Source organism: Lissotriton vulgaris, chromosome 10 (assembly GCF_964263255.1).
Source record: "Lissotriton vulgaris chromosome 10, aLisVul1.2, whole genome shotgun sequence".
Lineage (NCBI taxonomy): Eukaryota > Metazoa > Chordata > Amphibia > Caudata > Salamandridae > Lissotriton > Lissotriton vulgaris.
Genome location: NC_141698.1, coordinates 602,161,550 through 602,186,241, shown reverse-complemented (window position 1 = coordinate 602,186,241; position 24,692 = coordinate 602,161,550). Strand labels below are relative to the sequence as shown.

At 49.3% G+C, this 24,692-nt stretch overlaps 1 protein-coding gene across 1 annotated transcript in view; it reads right to left on the bottom strand.

Moving 5' to 3' along the window:
* CEP20 (centrosomal protein 20) overlaps nt 1–24,692 on the bottom strand; it is a 332,701-nt gene that overhangs the window by 51,567 nt on the left and 256,442 nt on the right. The window contains exon 4 of the mRNA XM_086941436.1: nt 3,096–3,232. Within this exon, the coding sequence (XP_086797562.1) occupies nt 3,096–3,232 (137 nt within the window). The remainder of the gene's footprint in view (nt 1–3,095; nt 3,233–24,692) is intronic.

Below are 24,692 nucleotides of genomic sequence, written 5' to 3'. Positions count from 1 at the left end.
TGCATTTGACAAGCCATTGAGCTTCGCCTACCTTTGAGAGGGCAGAACCTTTGTGCTTTGTGGAAAAAAGTGACAAATAGCTACTGAGTTTTTCGGAAAAAAACGTTCTATCAACTAGTACATGAGGGCACACTTAACATCAATAATATTAAGCGTTCTCTCTGCTACAGAGTCTTAATGTGGGAAGAACACTGGCAGATAAATTATTTGGGCGAGATGGAATGGAGATACCACCTACTGAAGGAATTTGGGATTGGTTCTGAGGACAGTTCTGTCCTTGTGAACCTGAAAGAAAGGCTCCTCTAATGCGAGGGCTTGCAATTCACTAACACATCATAAGATTGTGATAGCGAGAAGAACCACCAACTAGCAGGAGAGGAACTGTAAGGGGCATGAATGTAAATGTTTGAAAAGAATGACCCAGAGTCTCGTAGGGACGACATTAAGACTCCAAATTGGGTAGGGGTAATACTCTGGGAGGTATAATAGTTCAGTCCCTTCATGAAGGCCTTGATGACAAGAATTCTGAATAAGGAAGTATGCTCCCTGTTTAGCATGTATGCAGCTATAGTGGCTGGTGTATGTATGTATAAGCGAGGCCTGATTTTGTAAATGCAGAAAGTAACAGAGGAGGTCTTGCACTGGAGTCTTAAGCAGGTCTATCTGCTTCGGAATGCTGTAGTGGACAAACCTTTCTATTTGGTTTCATAGCAGGCCGGCGTAGTGGATATGCATACTTCTTTGACAATGTCATGCACTTTGAAGGAGGTTGAGGCAGCCACATTCTAGGACCTCAGGAGCCAGAGAACTAGATTGAACTGACCGGTATTGGGGTGCTTGATTTTGAAGTGGTTCTAAGTGAGAAGGTCTGGCATGACTGAAAGCTTCTTGTGGCTAACCACTGACATTTCTAGAAGATTGGAGAACCATAGTTGCCTGTACCAAGTGGGAGCCAAGAGGAGGAGAGCGAGGGAGGTCTTCCAAACTTCCAAACGACATACAGTAGAAGTGGGAGGCAAAGCTTTGGGATTTTGTATTTTAAGCAGTAGTGAACAGGTCGTCCCCGGGTACCCTCCATCGGTGGACGTACGGGAGTAGGACTTGCGGTGGAGTTTCCACTCTTGGACTTGTTGCTGCATCCTGCTGAGCAGATCTGCAAAATTGTTGTTCACTCATGGAAGGTACTTCGCCAGAAGGTGTATCCGACTGTGAATAGCCCAATGCCAAATGCTCTCTGCCATCGCCAATAGTTGTGGTGAGTGAATGCCGTCTTGTTTTTGGAGGTAATACATGGCAGTCATGTTATCCATTTTTATGAAGACTACTTCATGCTGAATCTGCTGGAGGAACGCTTTGAGCACTAGCTGGATGGCCAGCAACTCGAGGTAGTTTATTCGGAGGCCCTGCTAACGGGGAGAATCATATGCCCTGGACCTGCCACTGAGAGCGGTACATCCACAGAGATGGTCACCTGCAGAATAGGGTCCATGAAGGCCTGGACCTGCAAAAGATAGTTGCCATTCCACCACTGCAGAGATAAGTGAGTCCTGGCTGTACCAACACAAGATACTCTCAGTAACCCTCCACTTGTACCCACTGCATTGAGAGGCAATGCTGGAGCAGGTGCATGTGTAGTGCGTGTGTGAACAGTAGCCATACCTATAAGGCATGTAACCGTTCTGATCGTCAATTGAAGATTTGGCCGAAAAAGAGGCAGTAGCTGCTGGAAGGCCTGCAGTCTTGCTTGACTGGAGTAAGCCATGCCGGAAACTGTGTTTAGTAGGACTCCTAGAATGGAATGAATCAGAAGAGCCTGCAGGTGGGATTTGACAGTGTTTATTGTGAAGCCCAGTTTGTGAAAGAGAGAAATAGTTGTTTTGGTAGGTTACGAGACACTGCTTGCACTCTTGATCAACCAATCGTTTAGCTATGGGAATACATGGATGCTGCCCCATGTGAGATGGGCATCCACAAAAGCAAGGCATTTTGTGAACACTCTGGGAACAGTGTTGACCCCGAACTGTAACATTTTGAACTGATAATGCTGTCAACCTACCACAAATTGTAGGTAGCAGCAATGAGTAGAGTGGATGGGTATATGAAAGTAGGCATCCATTAGACTGAGAGCTGTTATAAATTCGCCTTGCTGCAGAAGAGGGATGACATCCTGCAGAGTGGCCATATAGAACTATTCTGAGAAGATGTACTTGTTGAGGGGCCTGAGACCGAGAATTGGCCTAAAAGAGCTGTCCTTCTTGGCTTCTTGGGGGTGAGAGAATAAAGGAAGTAGGCTTCCCTGCCTTGGGGTTGCAATGGCACTAGTTCTATTGCACCCTTGAGGATAAGCACCTGGACCTCTTCTTGAAAAAGGCCCTTGCCTTCTGCAGGGAAGGTGTGTGTGCGGGGTGGGATGTCTGGTAGGGTTGCAGTGAGTTTCAGGCATAACCTTGCTGTATGATGGAAAGTACCCACTGGTCAGAGGTGATCTCTTCCAGTGCGATATTTCAGTCTGTTGGATTTGGTATTTATTAATTTGGTTTGAACCTTTTTATATATTCTTTTAGGAGTAGTAATAATCAGTTTTCCATTTAGTTCTGGTTAGGTGGTAAATATGGTACTACAGAGATATTATCATTATTTTGGTATATGTTTAAGTGACCAGACAGTAGGTGTTATTCTGATGAAGGAAATATGCCTGTTTCAAAGGCAATCAAATCTTCTAAAAAGATGTTCTTGTTACCAGGAGGGTGATATACTAAACTACATTTGAGTGAAGAGGAGTTGGAGAAAAGTAAGTTTACATCAAGGCCTTTAAACAAGCAGGTGTTAATGCTACACATATGTTATTTTTATGCTTCCTAGCTACACCACCACAAAATGTTCTGTTTCTGTATGATAGCTTAACCCCGAGAACCATCAAATCCAAATGCAGGTGAACCAAGTAGGAGCACCATGCATCACTTTGAAACGTAATGCTTGGCTTTAATGTTGTGTTTTCTTGCCAATTTCAAGCATTATCTGTACTGTAAAATAATTCAAATATGTAGCATAGATGAAGAATAGAGTATATAAGAAACCCGGTAAAGCAATCATACCCATTGCTTTTCTTTCACTGTGATCTCTTAGATTTCTTCTTGGAAGTTGCTGTGCAGATATTTTCGAGAATGTCGGATAGACATTTTCTTCCTTTTTTCCTTGTAAAAATGTTGACACAATCCCATACAGAAGTGGTCTGTAAAATAAAAGCAAAGACAGCTACTATAAGAATCAAGAGTTTCCATTTGCCCTGGTCACAGCCTGCTATGAAAACTACCAGGAAATAAAGGATACATATTTCTGTACAATAATGTTCTAATCCTTCATTTTCCTACAATGTCACCTTAATTTGCCTACACTGTGGAGCATTTCAGCACACCGTTCCATGCAAGTGTCATATGGTGAGACTAATGTTAATCAAAAAAGCCACCACTTAATACAATTAACTCCTTTACAATGCCTAACCCTGTTACATACTGGTCTATAGAGGTCAATGTATCAAGGAGATACAGTTGTACATCTCAAATCCTAGTTCTACAAGAGGAATATGTAAATTACACTAAAAGTTATTAAAGAGCACCACCCACATACAAGATTTAAGAAACACCTCTCTGAAAAAATGACCAATTTTAAATGGCCTATCTAAAGAAATCTTCTTTCGTTAAGCTGCTAGTAAAAAAAAGGTATGAATACCTGGTTTTATGTAAAGACAGGAGGCTAGCATTCTGAATATAACTTATTTATTTCTCCTGAGCAGAAAACTATTAATAGCTTCCAAATAGAACTTTATAAATATCAGAATGAAAAAAGAATGTTCAGTCCGATATAAACCGCTTGACCACAATCTTCATCCTCTTTTGTTTTCTGCTTCTGAGCAGATAAGTATATGATATTTATTTCAGAGTGTGGTACAGTATTGCGATGTATTAATGGGATTTGTGAATGTTACAATAATATCCACTTTATGGGTATTAAGTATTGAGTGCATGGTGATCTGAATGAATGTTTTATGTTTAAAAAAACAAAATGTTTACATCGTTTTATAAATGGGAGGTAAAGCGTACCATTAATGAGTTCATGTGTGTAGGAAGGTACCTCCTGACTATGGTTGCCCCCAACTTTTTGCCCTGTGTTTTAGCTGGTTTTTGACATAGTCGACCTGGGGCCCTGCCAATCAGGACCCCAGGCCTACTGCTCTCTCTGTAAAATGGATTCCATGTACCCTAGGTACATTTCCAATTGGTACTGGGCCACCCTATCAGACCCTGTAACTCAGGGCATGAGTGTACCCAGGGCTGCCAGGGGCTGCAGCATGTATTATGCCACCCCTGGCTGGCCTCCTAAATTTGACACAACTGGCTGCATGACAGCTGGGGCAAAGTCGTGTAATCACCCTTTGCTGTAGGTGTAGTATACCTATACCTAACCCTAAAATGGACACACAGATTCCTATCAGTCACTCCTATGGCAGGCCTTGACAATCCTGAAGGCAGAGTGCTTGGAATCGTGTGAGATGGTGCTCTGGCATGAGCTGAGCCTGTCTGCAGCTTGCGGAACCAAGTCCTAATAGCTGTTCCATGATATCGCATACCATATACTCTGAAGTGCATTATAATCCTCGCGGTTAAATGCTAACTTTGGTATTGCTTTATCAAAACATGTCGAGTAAGGTGTCATACGAATTGGAATACTAATCCCTCGCCAATTCTGGCGACGGGGTTAGCATTCCACCCTTCTAGAGGGACACGACATGTATGTAACTGTGAACCCCGGTTAAAGTTAACTGAAGCCTCAGCTCCACAAAATGGATGCTGCCACCACAGACACGAGTCTGACCTCCTGCTGCTGGGAGTCCTTCCAGCGAGGGAGGCCTGGACAAAGGGTTTCCTGTCCGGGGCGGTGCTAGCACCATCCCAGACATGGTTTTGTGTATCCTGGGTAGGCAGGGCTTTTCAGGAAGGTGACTGCTGAGTGGCACCCCGGTGCTCACTACGCATAGGCCAGTCAGAACCAGTTCCAGGGGCACACCAGCCCCTGGCCTGGGGAAGTCCGGCAGGGGAGAGGGGTGTAACCACCCCCCTCCTGGTCCCACCCATAGGCAGGACCTAGTCACCGGGTCAGCCCCCTTTTTTAGTATAAAGATAGGAGCGGGCCCCCTGTTCAAATTAGATCATCTTTGGAATCAAGACACGACTTTCTGCGAAAGGACTTCAAGATTTCTTCATCAAGATTCTCCCTTGTGGCTAAGGAGTAGTCACCCTGCATCCGCAGGCACCATCCTAAAGAACACTGCGGTCTGCTGCAAGTCCTTCATCACGAATCCGACGACCCAGCTCGACGAGACCCGGCTTCCCTGGCACCTCTGACCTCTACTCACCTCTACAGCAAAGCTGAGAACCGTGAGTGCGACGAGACCTCGAGGGACCGACGATCGCCAAGACTGCACGACATCTTTACAACAAGCCCACCGTGTCCTCCACGGGTGAGTGCTTTGGGGTCCGAGAAGCCCCAACCCAGCGCAGCTCCAGCACCCAAGGTCAGCCTCCCTGCATCTCCACGATCTGCGTGGGGCCCTTCTGCTGTTTGCTGTGCACCGCGTTGTTTGGCTACTAGCCGGCTGGCTTGTGGCCTTCTGAACGACGCCCGACGACATCACTGCTGCTGGTCTGGTTGCTCCAGACTGGCCCTTGCTTCCTTCTTCAAGAGAGGCACCCCGGACCCTCCTGGTCCACTCCAGACGCCATTTTAGGTCCACCGCGTGGGCTTGAATTTGCCAAGGCTTTGTTGCCCAATCCTGGGTCCAGCGACGCCGACAGCTTCTATCTTCGTGGGACAGATCGATCCTCCATCCTGGTCGCCGACAACGCCTCCTGGTCCGTGAGATCTCCGAGCACAGCGTCACCCACTCACCTTGTCGAGGTGGCTACCATCCGGTGCCCTCCTGGTGCCCACTGACTACTGGCTAGTAGTCTCGAACTTGGTCCCCTCTGCTTTCAGGTGTCATCTTCCATCGATCCAGGCTTGGATCCACCGAACTTTCTTCACTGGTCGCCTGCCAGCAACTTCTTTCTTCCAGGCTCCTGGTCCGTCAACGAGGATTCCCGACGTCTTTTGAGTCCTATGCAGCTGCAGCCCCTGGGCTAGGTAACTTCGGCATTTCGGTGCCCCAGCATAGCCTCACTATCCAAGGGTCAGAATCTACTTTCGTTTTACTCCTACCAGGTCGGGTTCGCCCGAGAACACTAACTTTGCAATTTCTAGCTACCATAGACTTTGTCCCGCATCACGCGTGAGAGTGCACACTCTGCACCCGAGTCCCCTGGGTCTCCTAGAAGTAATCTAACGATTCTATAGTCAAGTCCTAGCGATTCCAAAGGCTATTAGTCCTGTACTTACCTGCTAGTAATTTCGCATTCCACTTTTCAAGTATATGGTTTTCCGTGCCCCTCGGGCATTTGTATATACTGTGCTAACTTAAGTATTTTTGTAAGAGTTTTGGTTTGTGCTTAGTACCCTGTCCTCAAAGAGTACAGGGCTGATGTGATACTTAATAAATAACTGTTTATTTTCATAACACTTGTGTGGTGTCCTTTCACTTGGTGTTCAAGGGGTATATGTGTGGTAAACAGCTGGCTTAACACGCCCTCTCGAGTCTTTAGCCTTAGACTGCTCGTATCCACGCTACTAGGATAGCTGGTCTATAAGGTTGACTTACAACCAATCATCAATAAGGGTTGCTGGACTGATACATAGTGTTCACTAGAATAGTGAGCACTGCATATCAGGCCACCTTCTCACAATGTGTATTAGCAATTTCAGTAAATTGAGGTGTAATTAAGTAATGGGAAACGAAAATAAGTTAATTTAACTTACTTAGCGGCCGCACTTGAGCGCAGACCTTTTGTGAAAGCGTGAGGCCATAGCGCACTTTGGTGCACGGGGAGTGTTAGGCAGAACTCTTTAATAAAATATCCATTCTTTATTCAGTAAACCTATAGGAATCGCCAATCTCCTGTTTGTAAGACTGTACTCACATGAGAAGTAACAACCAAGGCACTTAAACCAAAAACTATTTTTGTTTCGATAAAATAAATATATAAAAGAAGTAATGTAAGTAGGTCCAAATTCAGTTTTGATTGCTGACCAAGTTAAAAGAATCAATCACAAACAAATACATAATTCAAGTCATAAAATTGAAAGAAAGTATTTTTCATTAAATAGTAAATAATAAATCCACAGTAAAGAATCAATACACAATAAAAAATATATAATCACATTTAAAAAAGTGGCATAAGCAAATTAATTCGCAGACTGTACTCATACAGACACATATTTGTGAGGGCTGTTCAAAGGCAAAGACGACAACATAAGACAAAAATACCCTTATACTGTCTTGTAGGACCATGGTAAGGGTAACCACTGTTAATGTGCAATACTTAAATGAGCCAGATGAGAGAAAGAAGGTGTATTGGCCAAACTTTAGAGTGGGTGTTAACACAGTTTTTCTTCATGAAACTCTGCGAGTTGGGTATCCCAAAGGCATGAACAAGTGTTACGATCAGTTCAGTATAAGGGCACCAAGTAGGGTGAAAAAACCCTACTTGGTCATAACGGACTATCTTATGATGGAAGGAAAATTTGATCACAGGTCGGCACTCATGTTTCCAAAGAGACTTCACAGATTGTAGACGGCTAACTGAAGTTTTCAGAGCAATTAAGGGCAGGTGGCGGCCATTGTTTAGTGAACTTTTTGCTTTGAGGCTAAAAGCATTCTTCTTAACTGTTGAATGGACTGAGAGGCAGCAGAGATAGATGCATTCTCGCAGGACTGGAAAATAGGAGCCATCCATCCTTTCCCACTTTTTGCCGGGAATCCCAAAAGTGGCATTACATGTCAGTCCACATGAGGCCACAGAGAGGCAGAGACTGAGCTTACAGGTATGATTTCCAGTTTATATGCAACTTTGCTGGCATTGTCCAGTTCTCTTCCAGATTTCAGGAAAGAGCTGCTGTGCTTGATGGCAAATGCAAAAAACAATAAACAAACAGGTAATGGATGAAATACTGAACTGTGTCAAACACTCACCCCCAGTACAGAGATCTGGGCCTAAATCCATCAATTCTTTTGCTTCCCATGGCATTCGTGTTAACACCCAGCCGTATGAAAACAGTGTTGACCTTGCTCCCCATGGAAACACTCCAGCCCGAACTGCAAGGCCAGGTCCGTCCTGGACCGGAAACAAGCATCATGGGACCGGTTTCTGGGTATCACCCCTCATCAGCCAGGCTATACCCATTCCTGGACTGGCTGTTCAGGCTGGACTGTTCCCATGGGGAGCAGGGTCAAGACTGACTTGCATATGGCTGGGTCTAAAGTGGGGTGGTGTGTTGAGCAAAAGAATGTTGGATTAAACCCAGATCTGAGGTTGGATTAAACCCAGATCTGTGGCTGGGGTGAATGTTTGATTTGTTCGGAATTCCGTCCATCATTTTCTCTTTTTGCTTGACGGCATGGCAGAATTCGGAGGACGTTGTAAAGTCCTAAACCTAATGAAACAAGTTATCTTCTTCATTCATCAGGTATGGCCAGAAGGAACTAGTAAAATATTCTAATCAGTCTGGAAGAAACCACATGGCTGGTGTAAGGAAAGTGGAAATTATCCCATAAGGACTGGTGAGTTTCATAGTTTTAATGTGTTGTCTAGCTTAGCTGAAGAGGCTACAGAAAGGTGAACTCCTTCAGATCAGTCAACTTGCTTGGACTTGTGACTGCGGCTGGTCATAGAATGGCTGAACACTCATTGGTCGCTAAACATTACAAGGGTGTTGGACTGGCAAATCCCCCCACATTTCTGTACTCCAAACAGTAACGTTTTAACAAGGTCTAAGAACCTTTTAAAAACCTTGCTTCATAATAAGGAAGGGCCTTTTATGAAACATTTGCTAGCCAAACTGACACTATTTCTGCTGTTCTTATCATGCAAATGAGTGATGCATCTGAGCACAGGTTTTAGTTGGATAGACGTGAACTCTAGTGGTGGTAATCGTACAGTTTCAAGAAGGACCACACTCAACACTCATACCAGAGTTTCCTGGATCAACTTAAGTTGTGTGGTCAATCGTGCACGAACATATGAGCAAGAATCTTGTGAGTTTATGCCTGCGGAAAGGAGGGGCATCATTTGGCTTCCAAAGCATTCACTGTAGGGTGAAAGAACCTGAAATCAGCAGACTGGCTTGCTAGCTTCCAGTCCTGAATTAAAATGATACCCTACCTAACTATTGTGAAGGAAGAATAGTTATAATTCAATTAAGAACACTGGGATGGGGGAGGAGGTGGCTACCCAGAAAATGTATGCATTGTGGGTTAATGTAATTTTGTTTCTTGCCTCATCCATTTGCTTCAGGGTGCTGCTGTGTTTTGCTCTGATGGTTTAAAGTATTATAGGCGGATTAACAGAATGACATCTTATCCATAGATGCCGTACAGAAGCAGACACAGAAATGAAGCTAGCTGATATGGTGTGCGACAAACTATGATATTGGCTTGTTTGCAAGAAAAAGGACAATATATAGAAGACTTTTTTATATGACTCAGTAATAATATTGGTTGTATTGGTCCCTACTTTGCTAGCTTCTCTTTTCAATCATTTAGCGAAATGTAATTTTGAGAATGTGACAGTGTTGTACACAGCTGGTGTAACCCTATGTCTCCTTAGTGAAATTTAAATTTTCTTTAACCACAGTAACCTTGAGAAATGGTTGCTGAGCTGTCACTTGAATGCGATGACATGGGTGCCTAAAGGGAGGCAGGTCCCTTTCTGTAAAAGGAAGCAATTCTCCTCTGTTCTAACTTTACACACCTCACAGCCATAATCTTTATCGGTAGTTCTACAACCTTAGGTGAACTGAAAGAGGTCAGTTAAGATAAAGGGACATGAGCCCTTCAATCTGGACCATGCAGGTCGTCTGCAATATATGACAGAGTGAATGAACTGCTTACAGATAGATTGCCTTCAATGATGAAAAACGTAGCCTCTACCCTCTTAGCCATCGGATGGTACACAAGGAAGCCTTGATCTTTTCCCAGCTGCTCCCGTCTAGCCTGTTTAGAAGAAGCTGCCATTCATAAATTCCCTTAACCCAAAGGAATACATCGCTCTGATGCTGCTGCAGTATCAGAGTCTCCAATAATAAACAAATCTGGAATACTAAACTGAGATTATGATCTACCTCACAGCCATATCCATGACGTCAGAGAAAGCCAAAGACGAATCAGGCAGAGACTCTTAAGGGGAAAAAAGGACCCTGAAAAAACAACTTTAACTCCAGCAAGTCATCCACATAACTTAAACACCCTTCTCTGTGCACTGACAGTTCAGTCAGCTCTGAAGTATCTTGTGGCCCCGAGCACAGTGCAGACAGGCTCCTCTGCACACAAATTACTGCTGAGTGGCAGAATGGAGTAGTTGGCGACATCAAAGGCACACTGCATGAGTTACGCCAGAAACACCAATAGATGCAATGAAAGGAGCAGGGTCTTCACTTGCAACTTTCGTATGGGAAAAATCCCTTGAAAGCCTTATGTTGGCACCAAATGTCCTACTTGGGGTCGAAGGTTTGGAACACTAAGAGGACTCAATGTTTAACTGAAAACAGCTTCAACTATCATGCCCTGATGGCACAGGACAAAATGATACACACAAAAAAAGTATATTGAAACGAAGATTGAAAAAAAAGCTATTGCAAATGAAAAGGGATGTATCTGGAAGACAAAACTGTTGTGTGCAACAAAAAAGATGTTCCTAGGTTCTGTTTCTGTTTTATCATCTTTATTTCGACAGAATTGCCATAAAAGAGTACAATACATTCAACAATAACATTTTGGCCACATTGGGTCAATTCTTTAGCTTAAAACCCACCATTCGGTCTTATACATTTGAATAAAACATCGCATTAAAATAAAAAATCAATAAAACAGAGTTAAAAGATGAAGAGCATAAAGCCCTAGCCGCACTAGTTAACAGTCGGGCTCACCAGGACTGTGAGCATGGCTCTGCCCACTCACCCAGAGCTGGGCAATCAGATAATTCCGTCTCATAAGCCACATCGCTGACAGGAATTTAGTTACAGCAAAAACAATTGAAGGGGAAAGGTCAGTTTTTAGTATTCGAAAGGATTCGTAACACTGTCTAACCCCCAAGTTTTTACAGATTAGAATTATCCATTTTTTCCTTGGCCTCTGATATCCTGGGCAAAAAAAGACAACATGCATTTAATTTTCTGATTCCGCTGAGCAACCTGGGCAGTTAGTTGGGGTGGGAGGGTACCATCTACTCGTAAGGGTTCTAATTGGAAGAGAGCCGTGTCTCCATTGCAGATAGAGTTTTCTCAGGCCAGGAGGACCAATGTCATTCAAGACAGACTCAAATTTATAGTAATCCTTATTCATCAGGAATGCGTTGGTCAGAGTTCCTAATTGGGGATTTGCTAGTCGTGCAGTTAAATTTTGTTCAAAGTATAATTTAGCCAGCTGCTTACGTGATATATTGAAGCATGCTTGCTCCGGGTTACTCCACATAAGAGGGAGGCGAAGCCTCTCAAATTCCTGTCTTATGTATTTCAACCAGGAGAGTTGCCATGCGTTGGGATCTGCTCTGGTGGGTCAGAAAAATGAACTAAGATAAAGTGTCTGCCTTGAGGCTGGTCGTTTTGCTTGTAAGTGAGCACTACACACTGTAAACACATGCAGCCACTGTCACTGAGCGCCATAATTCTGATTCATTTGTCTGTTTCACACATAATAGAAATATTGGGAAAAGTGGAAAGTACAACTGGTGTATCTCAAACAAATGATTCAAATAAATAAGGTAGGTCCCGAATGGTGACGGGAACAGTTTTAACATTACGAATTTGGGGAACTTCCTCATAAATGTTTTCGGCCTAGTTCTTAGATAACCTTTATCTAGAGTCCCCACCAAACGGCACTGCTACATTTTGTGTTTCTTTAGTAACTGGTATCTAGGGTCTAGGCAGGGCCATAGCCTTCAAATACATTATTTCGAAGGATCGAAGAAAGGTATGTAGCACACTGTGCTCCTCCTGTACCACCGATCTGGCTTTGGCCCGGAATAAGTGCAAGACTACATGAGGTGGCGGTCTGAGATGATACCCACAGGGGGGTTATCTGGTTGCCTTCTTAGCAATTTATGTATGGGGAGCATAAAATGTGATGGCACATCTGATGGGCAAGATTTTCAATATCAAGGAATAGATGGAGGTCTGCAAGAGATGTGGGATCCCTTTAAGCACTAGCCCTCCAACTATCCCACATCAGGAGTTAGTCTAACTTTAGTGGTGAGGTGCGTTTTACTGCACTAAAATGTATTTGTCACACAACTGCAGGTCCTCCAACTTTAAGCAATGAGGTACTGAAATTATAAACAAAAGCAGCCAGCCTGGGGGCGTGGCCTGCAGGCGAACGTGATGGCCGCACTGTAGAGGAGCTCCGGGGAGGAAAGTCGACTCCCCGTCAAATCCGGCAATTATCCGACAAAATAATCCTGCCTCACAGACACCAACAATAAGCGGATAGCTGTGGGCACCGGTGGCACAGTTTTGCGGACCTACAGGAGCTCCGGTACGTCGCAGGGTGCGATCTGTGTACAGAGGCCTGTGCACCGGCCTGCAGCCGGGGACTGGCGTAGGCCCGAGGCGGCCGCCAGTGAATGTCTTCCTGAGGGCGGCAGAGCGTGAGGCGCCCGCCCGAGCGGACCAAGAGGGGGGAACTCGGACCTGGTCTTCTGCCGCCGCGCTTCTCCCCGGCATTCATCGGCCGCCTCGAGAGGGAGCCCGCGGTGAGGGGGCTCTGTAGCGCCCGGGCGGAAAGAGGTACGAGCCCTGGCGCTGATGCGGAGCGCTGATGGAGGCTTGCAAGGACAAGAGTGGACAGCCTCTTAACACTACTGCTGGAGAACTGAGAGTATAAGAGCTGGTGCTGGGGCGAGCCCTGCCCACTCCCAGACATTCTAAGTGCAGCTGAGGGCACCGGGTCGGAGCAAGGCCTGCGGGGTGTGGAACAGTGGAGACAGCGGTGCATCCGCCGGGCCTGAGTGCGCTGCTGGCCTGAGACACACGGGCCCCCTGCCGCGTCTTCCTGAAGGTGGGGGACTGCGGGTGCGGCAGATTCCTCTGGGGCCTTGGGAGGGCGGCAGCACCTGGGTCGGCCTGGTAGGGCATGTGGGTGATCTGTTGCGGAAGTACCATAAGCACATTACGCCCCGGAACCCGGATAAATAAAGACTGCAGCGCAGGCACCCGTTCTGGACTGGTAGGACACCATACTCCGTGGATTGTCCTACAACTGGCGACAGCCTTGCTATCGGAGGGCCCCCAGAGGCTGAAGGTGGCGCGTAGGAGACTCGAGGCGCTGTAACACACTGGACATGAGCGTCTCTTATAAGACCAAGACCCGGTGTGTTTTGGACCAACAGCTCGGCAGGAAAACCGACAGGCCGCGCGTGGAGTGAGGTCCTGCGGCAGGCGGCGTAAATTACCGACCAGCGCGGCACTCATCAAGCAGAGATGGGGCGCAGGGGCCCCCGCACGAACTCACAAGTTAAACTGGACAAATATGGTACAACAAAGACTTCCCTGCGTTGCCTGAACGCATAAGCGTCGCTGATAAGGAATCGGACCAGGAGGGGGTGACAAAAGTGACACTAGAAGACATTATGGCGCCCCTCACTAAGATGCAATCAACAGTGGGGACCATCTCCACAGATGTTTCATTCTTGAGGGCGGATTTTCAGAAAATGACTGCTAGGGTCACTGAGGTGGAGCAGGTGACACAATCTCTGTCGAAAGACACTGCCATGTTGCTTAGTAGAGTCAGCCGATTGGAAGCGGACAACAAACTAATGGCGGAGAAGCTGGACGACCAGGAGGGATGCTCTCGGCGCAACATAAGGATTACGGGCATTCCAGAAAGTGAAGGGAGCCCAACTATATATCTCTATGTGGATGAACTTATAAAAACCAGACTACAACCCAGAGGACTTTCCAATTATTTCTCAGTAGAAAGGGCGCACAGAGTGCACAGGGGTAAGCCTAAGCCTGGGGTGCCCCCCAGACGACCGGTTCTGGCCCGCATATTGGGTAAGCCTAAGCCTGGGGTGCCCCCCAGACGACCGGTTCTGGCCCGCATATTCAATTTCCGCGACCGAGATGCTATACTGCAAACTGCGAGGGTGGCCCCACCACTGTGGGTCCAGAACTCAGTGGTGTCCTTCTTCCCGGACTATACGGCGGCGGTATCGAAGCGTCAAAACAGCTTCTTTGAAGTAAAGAAAGAATTCAGACGCAGAGAACTTCCATACTCCATGTTGTTTCCGGCAAAGCTGCGTGTGATTGCGGATGGGAAAACCTGGTTCTTCGAATCGCCTGAGGAAGCTCACGATTGGCTCGAGGGATGGCGGAGAGTTGAGGGATCAAGGCGGGCAGAGAGGCGACAGCAACAGCGCCGAGAGGCTGAGGAATCAACAGACTGCGGGCAAGGAGAAGAAGAATATGGTACGCAACGGATTGAAAGTAATGACTGAAGAATGGCGACAATGCACTAAAGAACTGGGCCTAAACAGAAAGACGACTACAAGATTGAGCTGCGGACGGGAAGGGACTGGCCATTTCTGATAGAGGTATGGCTCCTAAGCTCCTCACACACATGGGTGCTGGGCGAAGGTCCGATACAGCCTGACAACGCAATGGCCTGTAACAAGCCCTGGACACCAGTTTGTCTTTGAGGTGGGGATAGTCTATGGAACTCCACAGACTTTGAACCCCGTCTGGTAGGGAGGGGGGTGGCTGGGGAGGACAGTTTTGCATTTTTTGTTCTTAATGGTTTTATGTGCATTCTATAGGTTACCCAAAATGCGATAGTTGAACAGACACAAGCACAATGGAGGAGGACTTGTCCACGTTTGGAACTATGTGGAATACCTCAGATGCATTTATCCTCTGTGGACAACGGTTTCTCTAAGAGACACAGAAAGCAATACCTTGAGGAACACTTAGTTGTAGCCCTTTTTTTAACTCAGGGAAAGTTGGGGTTAGGGAGAGGGGCGGCCAGGCAGGGAGGGTGGGGACGGTTTGTCCGATAGATGGGGATTGGGGGCTGGGGAGGAGGGGGTGGGCGGTTTTTTGGGTTATGTTTGTTCTTTAGGTTGGTTTCTAGTGAAACTTCCAGGCAAAAAGCATTCTTCCATTCGGTCCAGCGACCACGGTACACATGGAAATCCTCACTACCAATGGCACTTCTGTTCAAATATGACAGCACAACCTCGAGTAGCCCCTGACCTCGGAAAGTACCCCACAGCTCAGGTGACGCCCCTTACAATGCTTACTTGGAACGTACATGGTCTGGGGGACAAAATAAAGAGGAGTTTAGTTCTACAGAGTTTGAAGCGTTGCTCCCCCATCAGTGGCATTGCTGCAAGAAACGCACCTTACTGGTAACTGCATGTAAGGCATTGGACAGATGGGGGTTTAAAATTATAGTACACTCTGAATTCTCCTCAGGCTCAAGGGGCGTGGGTATCCTAGTTAAAAAACAATCCCAATTGATAGTGCTTAACACAAAAACGGACGAACAGGGCCGCTTTGCGGCTGTAATGGGTCAATGGGAAGGGCATTCCAGAAATATAGTCTCCGTCTACATTCCTCCCGTACTGCATGGCATAGCGCTTCCAGCTCTTAGTGAGTTCTTGCTCGATCTCCCAGAGGGGGAACTGTTGATTGGGGGGGGGACTTTAATGCAACTGTGGATGGTACCCTGGATCGGTACCCTACAAAGGCACATACACCCGGCGTGTCACGCCTTGGGGGTTTCATGGAAGCACTAGGGTTAACTGACGTGTGGAGACGGCATCACCCTGCGACACGACAATTCACCTTCCACTCAGGGGTACACAACAGCTGAGTTCTTTCTCGCTTCAGCAGATTGCTTAAAGAATATTGACGATATAGAGATAAGAACTAGAGGTATCTCTGACCACTCCCCAGTAATATTGCAGTACACATATCACCACAAGACTAGGCGACGTACCTACCCAATCTTCCCTGGCTACTTGCAGGTCCCAAAAATCAAAAAAAGTCTTTCAGCGACAAAACATTACTTCCAGGAGAATGCGATGTCAGTCGGTTCTCCAACTACCGAGTGGGAAGCGTATAAAACGGTCCTCTGAGGGCAATCCATCGTCTCTATTGCAGGGCACAAACGGGAGAAGCAGCAGGAATTGCATGACCTAGAGCTTGCATTGCACAACGCTGAAGCCCGACACTCCAGAGGCCCAACGCCGGCCCACATCCCAGAAATTGAGTCTTGCGCAACACCAGCATAGAGCATTCCTCGAAGACCGTATCAGGTCGCGTTTGACGCCCACTATAAGATATATAAAACTGGGGACAAAGCAGGGAAGCTTCTGGTGTGGCTAGATAGAGGGAACGGAGTAATAGGTGGATAGCGAAGATTCAGACGGTGGAGGGGCAAATTACAACAGACAATTGTACCCACATTGGCACGCTATTTCCAACAGGTATATACGTCGTCCTCTGGGATGACAAAAGAAGAGGCACCGTCTTACATAAAGGATATTAACATGCCCAAGCTCACCCCCGACGCGGCTCTCACACTTGAGGAAGACCTCACGATAGAGGAGCTGCAGGTGGCAATCGGGACATTGCAATCTGGCAAGGCAACAGGACCCAACGGAATCCCTGTTGAACTCTATAAGAAGACGGCAGAGACTATTACCCCACACCTGCTGCACATGTACACCAACTGCTTGCAGAGCGGTGAGTTGCCGTTGGATCAGCGAATGGCCACAATAGTGGTGATACCTAAGCCAGGCTAGCCAGCTGACGAATGCACCTCCTACCGCCCAATATCATTAATTAATGCAGAGGCCAAAATTCTTGCAAAATTACTGGCGATCAGACTAATGCCACACCTCACGACCCTGATCCATCCGGATCAGTCTGGTTTTATGCCAGGCAGAAATACTGCGCTAAACTTGAGGCACCTGCATGGAGTGATGGCACGTATCCCATACCTTCAGGAACTGGCGGTCGTACTCTACCTGGATGCTAAAATGGCATTTGATATGGTTGAGTGGCCGTTCATGTTCACGGTGCTTCGGCCTAAATTCTGCGCGTGAGTCTGTCTTCTCCACACTAATCCGGTCGCTCATGTAACAGTAAATAGGCAAGTTTCGGACGACTTTCCTCTGGCACAGGGCACCCGCCAGGGCTGTCCCCGCTGCTTTTTGCGCTGGTACTTGAGAGACTGGTGGCGTGGATACGGTGGGAGCCATTGATAAGGGGTATCCGATGGACGGAAGGGTGGGAAGACCGCATCTCGTATGCGGACGATGTTTTATTATATATTGCATCTCCCAGGCATTCCATACTGGTCCTTCTGAATGTATGTGAACTCTTTGGACAGGCGTCGGGTTACACTATCAACTGGTCTAAATCTATACTATATGTCCTTCATGGCCCACCATCGCTGCTACCCGAAGGCTGTCCACTCTTGGTCACGAGCGACATATTCAAATATTTGGGGATCTACATTACACCTAACCCAGACGACTTCTTAAAAAAAAAAACTTTCACCACAGTTGGAGCGTCATAAACGAGATACGACACATTGGGGAAAATTGGCGCTAACACTGTTGGGTAAGGCAGCGCTGTTTAAAATGATGGCGCTGCCTCGTTTTGTATATACACTGGAAAATACTCGGTTCCTGGTGCCTCCAAGCTATTTTCAATCAATCAATCAATCAGTGACACTTATAAAGCGCGCTACATACCCGTAGGGTCTCAAGGCGCTGGGGGGGGGGGTGCCGCTACTGCTCGAACAGCCAGGTCTTCAGCTTCTTCCTGAAGGAGAGGTGGTCTTGGGTCAGGCGCAGGTCGGACGGGAGGGAGTTCCAGGTCTTGGCGGCCAGGTAGGAGAAGGACCTTCCTCCTGTAGTCGCTCTTCGGATGCGGGGGACGGCGGCGAGGGCGTGGTTGGCTGATCGGAGGTGGCGTTTGGGAGCGTAGAAGTTGACTCGGCTGTTGAGGTAGCTCGGGCCTTGGTCGTGTAGGGCTTTGTGTGCGTGGGTGAGGAGGCGGAAGGTGATTCTCTTGTTGATGGGGAGCCAGTGCAGGTCTCTCAGATGTCCGGAGATGTGGCTGGATCGTGGGATGTCGAGGATGAGTCTGGCTGAGGCGTTTTGGATCCGCTGGAGTCTCTTCTGGAGCTTGGCGGTGGTCCCGGCGTAGAGGGCGTTGCCGTAGTCCAGTCGGCTGGTGACGAGGGCCTGGGTGACGGTCTTCCTGGTCTCTGTGGGGATCCACCAGAAGATCTTCCGTAGCATGCGTAGGATGTTGAAGCACGCTGAGGAGACGCTGTTGACTTGCCTGGTCATGGAGAGGGAGGAGTCCAGGATGAAGCCCAGGTTTCGTGCATGGTCTGTCGGTTTGGGTGCGGTGCCCAGGGCGGGAGGCCACCAGGAGTCGTCCCAGGCGGAGGGCGAGGAGCCCAGGATGAGGACCTCCGTCTTGTCCGAGTTCAGTTTCAGGCGGCTGGTCGTCATCCACTCGGCTACCTCTTTCATCCCTTCGTGTAGGTTGGCTCTGGCGGCGGCGGGGTTGTTGGTCAGGGAGAGGATCAGCTGGGTGTCGTCGGCGTAGGAGATGATGCTGAGGTGGTGTTTGCGTACGATGGCCGCGAGGGGGCTCATGTAGACGTTGAAGAGGGTGGGGCTCAGGGATGATCCTTGGGGGACGCCGCAGATGACTTCGGAGGCCTCTGACTTGTATGGTGGTAGGCGGACTCGCTGTGTTCTTCCGTCGAGGAAGGAGATGATCCATTCCAGCGCCTTGTCCTGGATTCCGATGTTGCTGAGGCGCCGTATTAGGGTGCGGTGGCAGACCGTGTCGAATGCCGCGGAGAGGTCTAGGAGGATGAGGGCCGCTGTTTCTCCATTGTCCATCAGGGCTCGGATGTCATCGGTGGCGGCGATGAGGGCGGTCTCGGTGCTGTGTTTGGCTCGGAAGCCGGACTGTGAGGGGTCGAGGGATCCGTTCGTCTCGAGGAAGGCGGCCATCTGCTTGTTGACGGTCTTCTCGATGACTTTGGCTGGAAACGGGAGAAGCGAGATGGGGCGGTAATTCTTGAGATCGGTGGGGTCCGCTGTTGGTTTCTTGAGTAGAGCGTTGAGTTCGGCGTGTTTCCAGCTCTCGGGGAAGATGGCGGTGTCGAAGAATGTGTTGATGATGTCTCGCAGGTGGGGTGCGATGACAGCGTCGGCCTTGTTGAAGATGTGGTGAGGGCAGGGGTCGGTTGGTGATCCGGAGTGGATTGAGTTCATCGTGCGGATGGTGTCTTCTGTGCTGATCGGGGTCCAGGCGTGGAGGGTGGTGGTGGCGGGGGGTGGCTGGTCGGTCGTGGTGTGCGTTGGTTGGTTGTTGAAACTGCTGTGTATGTCTGTGATCTTGTTGTGGAAGTAGGCGGCGAGGGAGTTGCAGAGGTCTTGCGATGGGGTGATGTCGTTGTTTCCTGCGTTGGGGTTGGAGAGCTCTTTCACGATGTTGAAGAGTTCCTTGCTGTTGTGTGCGTTGTTGTCCAACCGGTCCTTGAATGCTGTTCTCTTGGCGGCGCGGATCAGCTGGTGGTGTTTCCGGGTGGCAAGTTTGTAGGAGGTCCTGTTGTCCGGTGTCGGATCCCTTTTCCAGACTTTCTCGAGGGCTCGGCAGTTCATTTTAAAGCAATAGCGGCCCTTGACCCTGTCTCCAGGTAGGTCGCCCCCCTAGCCACCGCGTGGTCCTCCCCGTGCTGTGCGCTGTTGCTACGCTCTGACCGCTGTTGTTCCTTCGTTTATTTTCCTTGGTAAACTTGTGCCATTTCTTTGTCGTTTTTCCCCTCCACTCCCCTTTGCCTTCTGTAAATCTGTGATTGTTCTCCCAGTCGCCTTCAGTAACCTGTGATTGGTTCCCCTTTGCCTTCTGTAAACCTGTGATTGTGTCCCCCTCGCTACCACTTTTTCCTTCTGTGCCCCCGCTTCCCACCTCGCCCTCTGCTTCCCGCTGCTGCTCCCTGTGGCCCGCCCCCGCTGTTCCCATTCGCCACCCCGCTCCCGCCTCCCAGCTGCTCCTCCCTCCCTCAGCCCCTCATATGGAGGCCGCATGGCAAACGTGCGCAGCGGGCGTGCCGATTGTGCGCCGAAGGCAAGCCTGTCTACGCCCGTCCGCGCCTGGACCGCGCCCAGTGGCAGAACCCCTGGCCCTCGCCGTGGCCAGCGCACCCGACAGACCTACAACGCCGCCACCCTCCACGCACTCCACGCCGGCCGGAACCCCGCCTGCTACTGAGCCACCCCGAAACGCACCCAGGGACCCTTCACCTGCCAAACCTGCTAATTTACCTGCATCCGAACCGGCACCGCACCCGCCAAACCGAGCACCAGCAACAACCACCTCAAGTGCATCCTGCTCAACACCCACTCCGTCCACATTCACGCCGTCGAACTTTGGAACCTCCTCGACACTACCTCACCAGACGTCGCGTTCCTCACGGAAACCTGGATGAACGCCTCCTCAGCCCCCAACATCGCCATAGCCATACCGGATGGCTACAAGATCACCAGGAAGGACCGCGTCAACCAAACTGGAGGAGGCATCGCCATCGTCCACAGAAACACCATCATCGTCACGACCAACTCCGACGACACCCTCATCGCCGCCGGAAACCTTCACTTCCAGATCCACACAGACCCCAAGACCACCCTCAGAGGCACCCTCATCTACAGACCCCCCAGGACCACGCACACAATTCAGCTAAGCCATCACCGACTTCGTCAGCCCACACGTCCTCCTCACCTCCACAGACTACATCCTCCTAGGGGACCTCAACTTCCACCTGGAGAACATTAATGACAGCAACACCGCCGCCCTGCTGGACAACCTCGCCAACCTCGGACTCAAGCAACTGCTGAACACCCCCACCCACTACGCCGGACACACGCTTGACCCTATCTTCTCCTCCAGCAAGCACATCTCCTTCAGCCACTCCACCGGACTACACTGGACAGATCACAGCTGCGTCCACTTCAACTTCAGGAGAACCACGACCCACCACGAGCCGCAACAGGTTCCCCACAGAAGCTGGCGCAACATCACCGCCGACCAGCTCACCACCTCCCTCAGCCAGAACCTGCCTACCAACACGACGGACCTCGACGAGGCAGCCCGCAACCTCACACAGTGGCTCACCCACTGCGCCGACGAACTCGCACCACTGAAGAAACCTCCCAGCGGACCCGGCAACAGGAAAGCCTCGTGGTTTACAAACGACCTCAAAATTTTCAAGAAAACCTGCCGCACCCTCGAGAAAGCCTGGCGCCACGACCAGACAGCAGAGAACATGACAGCCCTCAAGAACGCCAACCGCAAACACCACCTGCTGATCCGCACCACCAAGAAGACAACATTCAGAGAACGACTGGACAACAACACCCACAACAGCAAGGAACTCTTCAGCATCGTCAAAGAGCTCTCCAATCCCAGCGCCTGCAACAATGACATCACACCCTCGCAAGACCTCTGCGACTCACTCGCTTCGTTTTTTCACAGCAAGATCGTCGACATACACAACAGCTTCGGCACACCGACCACCCACCCAACCACCGAACCAGCGCCCCCCACCACCACCCTCTGCACCTGGACACCTGTCGGCACCAAAGACACCACCCGCATGATGAACACCATCCACTCCGGATCCCCAACCGACCCCTGCCCGCACCACAACTTCAACAAAGCCGACTATCATCGCACCCCAACTCCGGAACATCATCAACAGCACCTTCACTTCCGCCTCCTTCCCGGAGAGCTGGAAACAAGCAGAGCTGAGCGCCCTCCTCAAGAAACCCACCGTGGACCCAACGGACCTGAAGAACTTCCGCCCCATCTCGCTCCTCCCCTTTCCAGCAAAAGTCATCGAGAAGACCGTCAACAGACAACTCCCTACCTGTTATGGGGACAAAAACCCGCAAGCCAAGTTGGTTTGCGGCTGGTACGACGGGGGGATAGCGCTCCCGAATATACAGTTATATTACTGGGCGGCGCAGCTAAAAGTGGTTAACCAGTGGATACACGCTCCTCAGGCAGATCCTGCATTTAAGGCAGGCAGATTGGTATTGGGACCAGGAAATATGTTGTCCGCCCTCTACGATAATAGGCAACCCAAATCACTAATATGGCTCGTGAAACAAACAGTTACTATATTGCACGCTGCACAGGTCAGACTGGGCTGGCAAGGTAGAATAACCCAACTCACCCCCCTCTGGGACACAAAACAACTGGGACGACTTAGGAATTGTAAGGGCTTTAGTCAATGGGACGACATTGGCATTTCCACGGTGGGGGACATGTGGCACAAGGGGGAGGTCATAACATTTGAACGTCTTCAGCAACAGTATGAGTTGGCACCCGCCGAAATTTTTAGGTACACACAAATAAAGCATGCTCTGACAGTAGCCCTGCCACCTTTTACCGAGGTCCCGGAAGCTTCGCCTCTCGAAGATAGATTACTGACAGAATACATGCATAAGCGGGCCACGTCATTCACTTACCGGAAACTGATTAACAACCTTCCAGATCCCACAGTATCTCTCAGGGAAAAATGGTCCCACGAGTTAGGTGATATTGACGACACTGCATGGCAGGAGGCACTGGCTTTGCCAAAGGAGGTGGGTATTTCCTCTCGCCTTAGGTTGGTACAGCTTAAAATTCAGCATTGGGCCTATTACACCAGAATCACCTTGTCTAAAATAGGTAGAACATCACACCCATACTGTCTGAGGTGATGCGGGGAGGAAAGTACCTTTTACCATACCATATGGCTCTGCCCCAAGATTCAAGAGTACTGGGCAAAAGTGATGAGGATAATATTGCAATCGAGGGCGGTGTCAACACCAGAGCACAGGAGATGCTTCTTAAATATGTGGGAACCCAATGACCTTACACACCCTGCGCAGGATTGGGCCACACTGGGAATAATGATTACTAAACTAAATATTGCGCAGAAATGGGGAGCAGTGGAAGTACCGACACTCACCGCATGGTGTAAGAACATGGACACGACAATAGTAGCAGAAAGAACTATATTTATCAATCGGGGTTGCCCTCAAAAAAGGAGCAAGATCTGGGGGGCCTGGAAGGCATTCAGGGAAAATATATGTGACCCACCGGAGAAGCAGGCTGAAGAGGGTTTGGTAGATGATTCCTAGGGAGGGCGATATAAATGAAATGCGGGGTTAGTCTACAAATATGATTTTGCAACTATCAATGAGACTATACATGGGGACTGTGATTTGCTGTTTTTCATCGAATATGTATACTGCATGGAAGAAGTATGCCTTGTTAATGTTGATTATAATAAAAATAAATAATGATAAAAAAAAGCAGCCAGCCCGCTTCTTGGCTTGCAGTTTTGCTGCCTGCCACAGACAATTTAATGCAGTGGCTTGCCTGCTCTCATTGCTATGCTCCCAGTCAACTAAGTCTAGTTTCAGAATTATATTTTGTTTACTTAGTTTCCCTTGGCACAAAGCCGCTAAGGTACCTTTAAAATATGCTTGCAAATTGTGAACTGCATTTGAATGGATCAGACGACTGCTTCACTGATAAACAACAGCTATAGCGCTGGGCCCAAACTCACATGGATCCGGCACCATCTGTTGTTTTTTACAGGCACATCACAGTAGACTGGCTCAGGCAGCAGCTCAGATTGTTTGTTCCTGTGCCCTGTGCCTGCCTGCTGAGACAAGGTGGCGCGACCCTTCATAGAGTACTGTGTGGAGGTGGTCAAGCAGGCAGTCGGTGCAGGAGGATTTGGCGGCGCCACATGTATAGCCATCACATGGCTCTCCCTTCACTCCAGCAGCAGTAAGAAAATACTAGTGCCTAAGTGGAGACTGTGGGGAGAGGGGCATCAACAGCTTGTGCATGGCAAATGAGGAGCAGGGGGGGCGTGGCTAAGGCGCCGATGTAGGTGGAAGCGGGACTCCGGAGCTCCTCCGCGCCCGCCTCGCACCACCACATATCCTGCACCCCGGCTCGAACCCCGAACCCCCAGGCACGTTCAGGAGGGTCTCGGGAGCACGAGGGGTGAACCTGGCGGACTGGGAGTCCTGGTAAATACTTTAATCGGACTTACTGCACGGAGCGCGGCGCCCGAAGTAACGAGCGCCCAAAATGGCGGCCGCCGTCCTGGCATGAAACGCCTGGCGACGGAGCCTTAGAAGAGGTACAGAGCTCGGGGATGCTGTGACACTGGTCTGCAGGGCAGCGGAGGTCCCTTGAGTACAGCGGAGGTAGGAGGCATCACCTGGAGGAGCAGCACGGGCGGGACCGGGGAGCGAGGGGCGGCCGGACTGCCTGACCCCAAGATGGCGCCGCCCGCGTGACGGCGCCTGCCCTTTCTGCCGGTGGCGGAGACCCAGAGACCTTGTGGGGTGCTGAGCCAACCCTCCTGTCGTGGAGGTAGTCCGGGTGCCCCCCCGCCCTGGGAAGCGTGGTGCCCATACGACCTGCAGACCAGCGGTGAGCGGGCT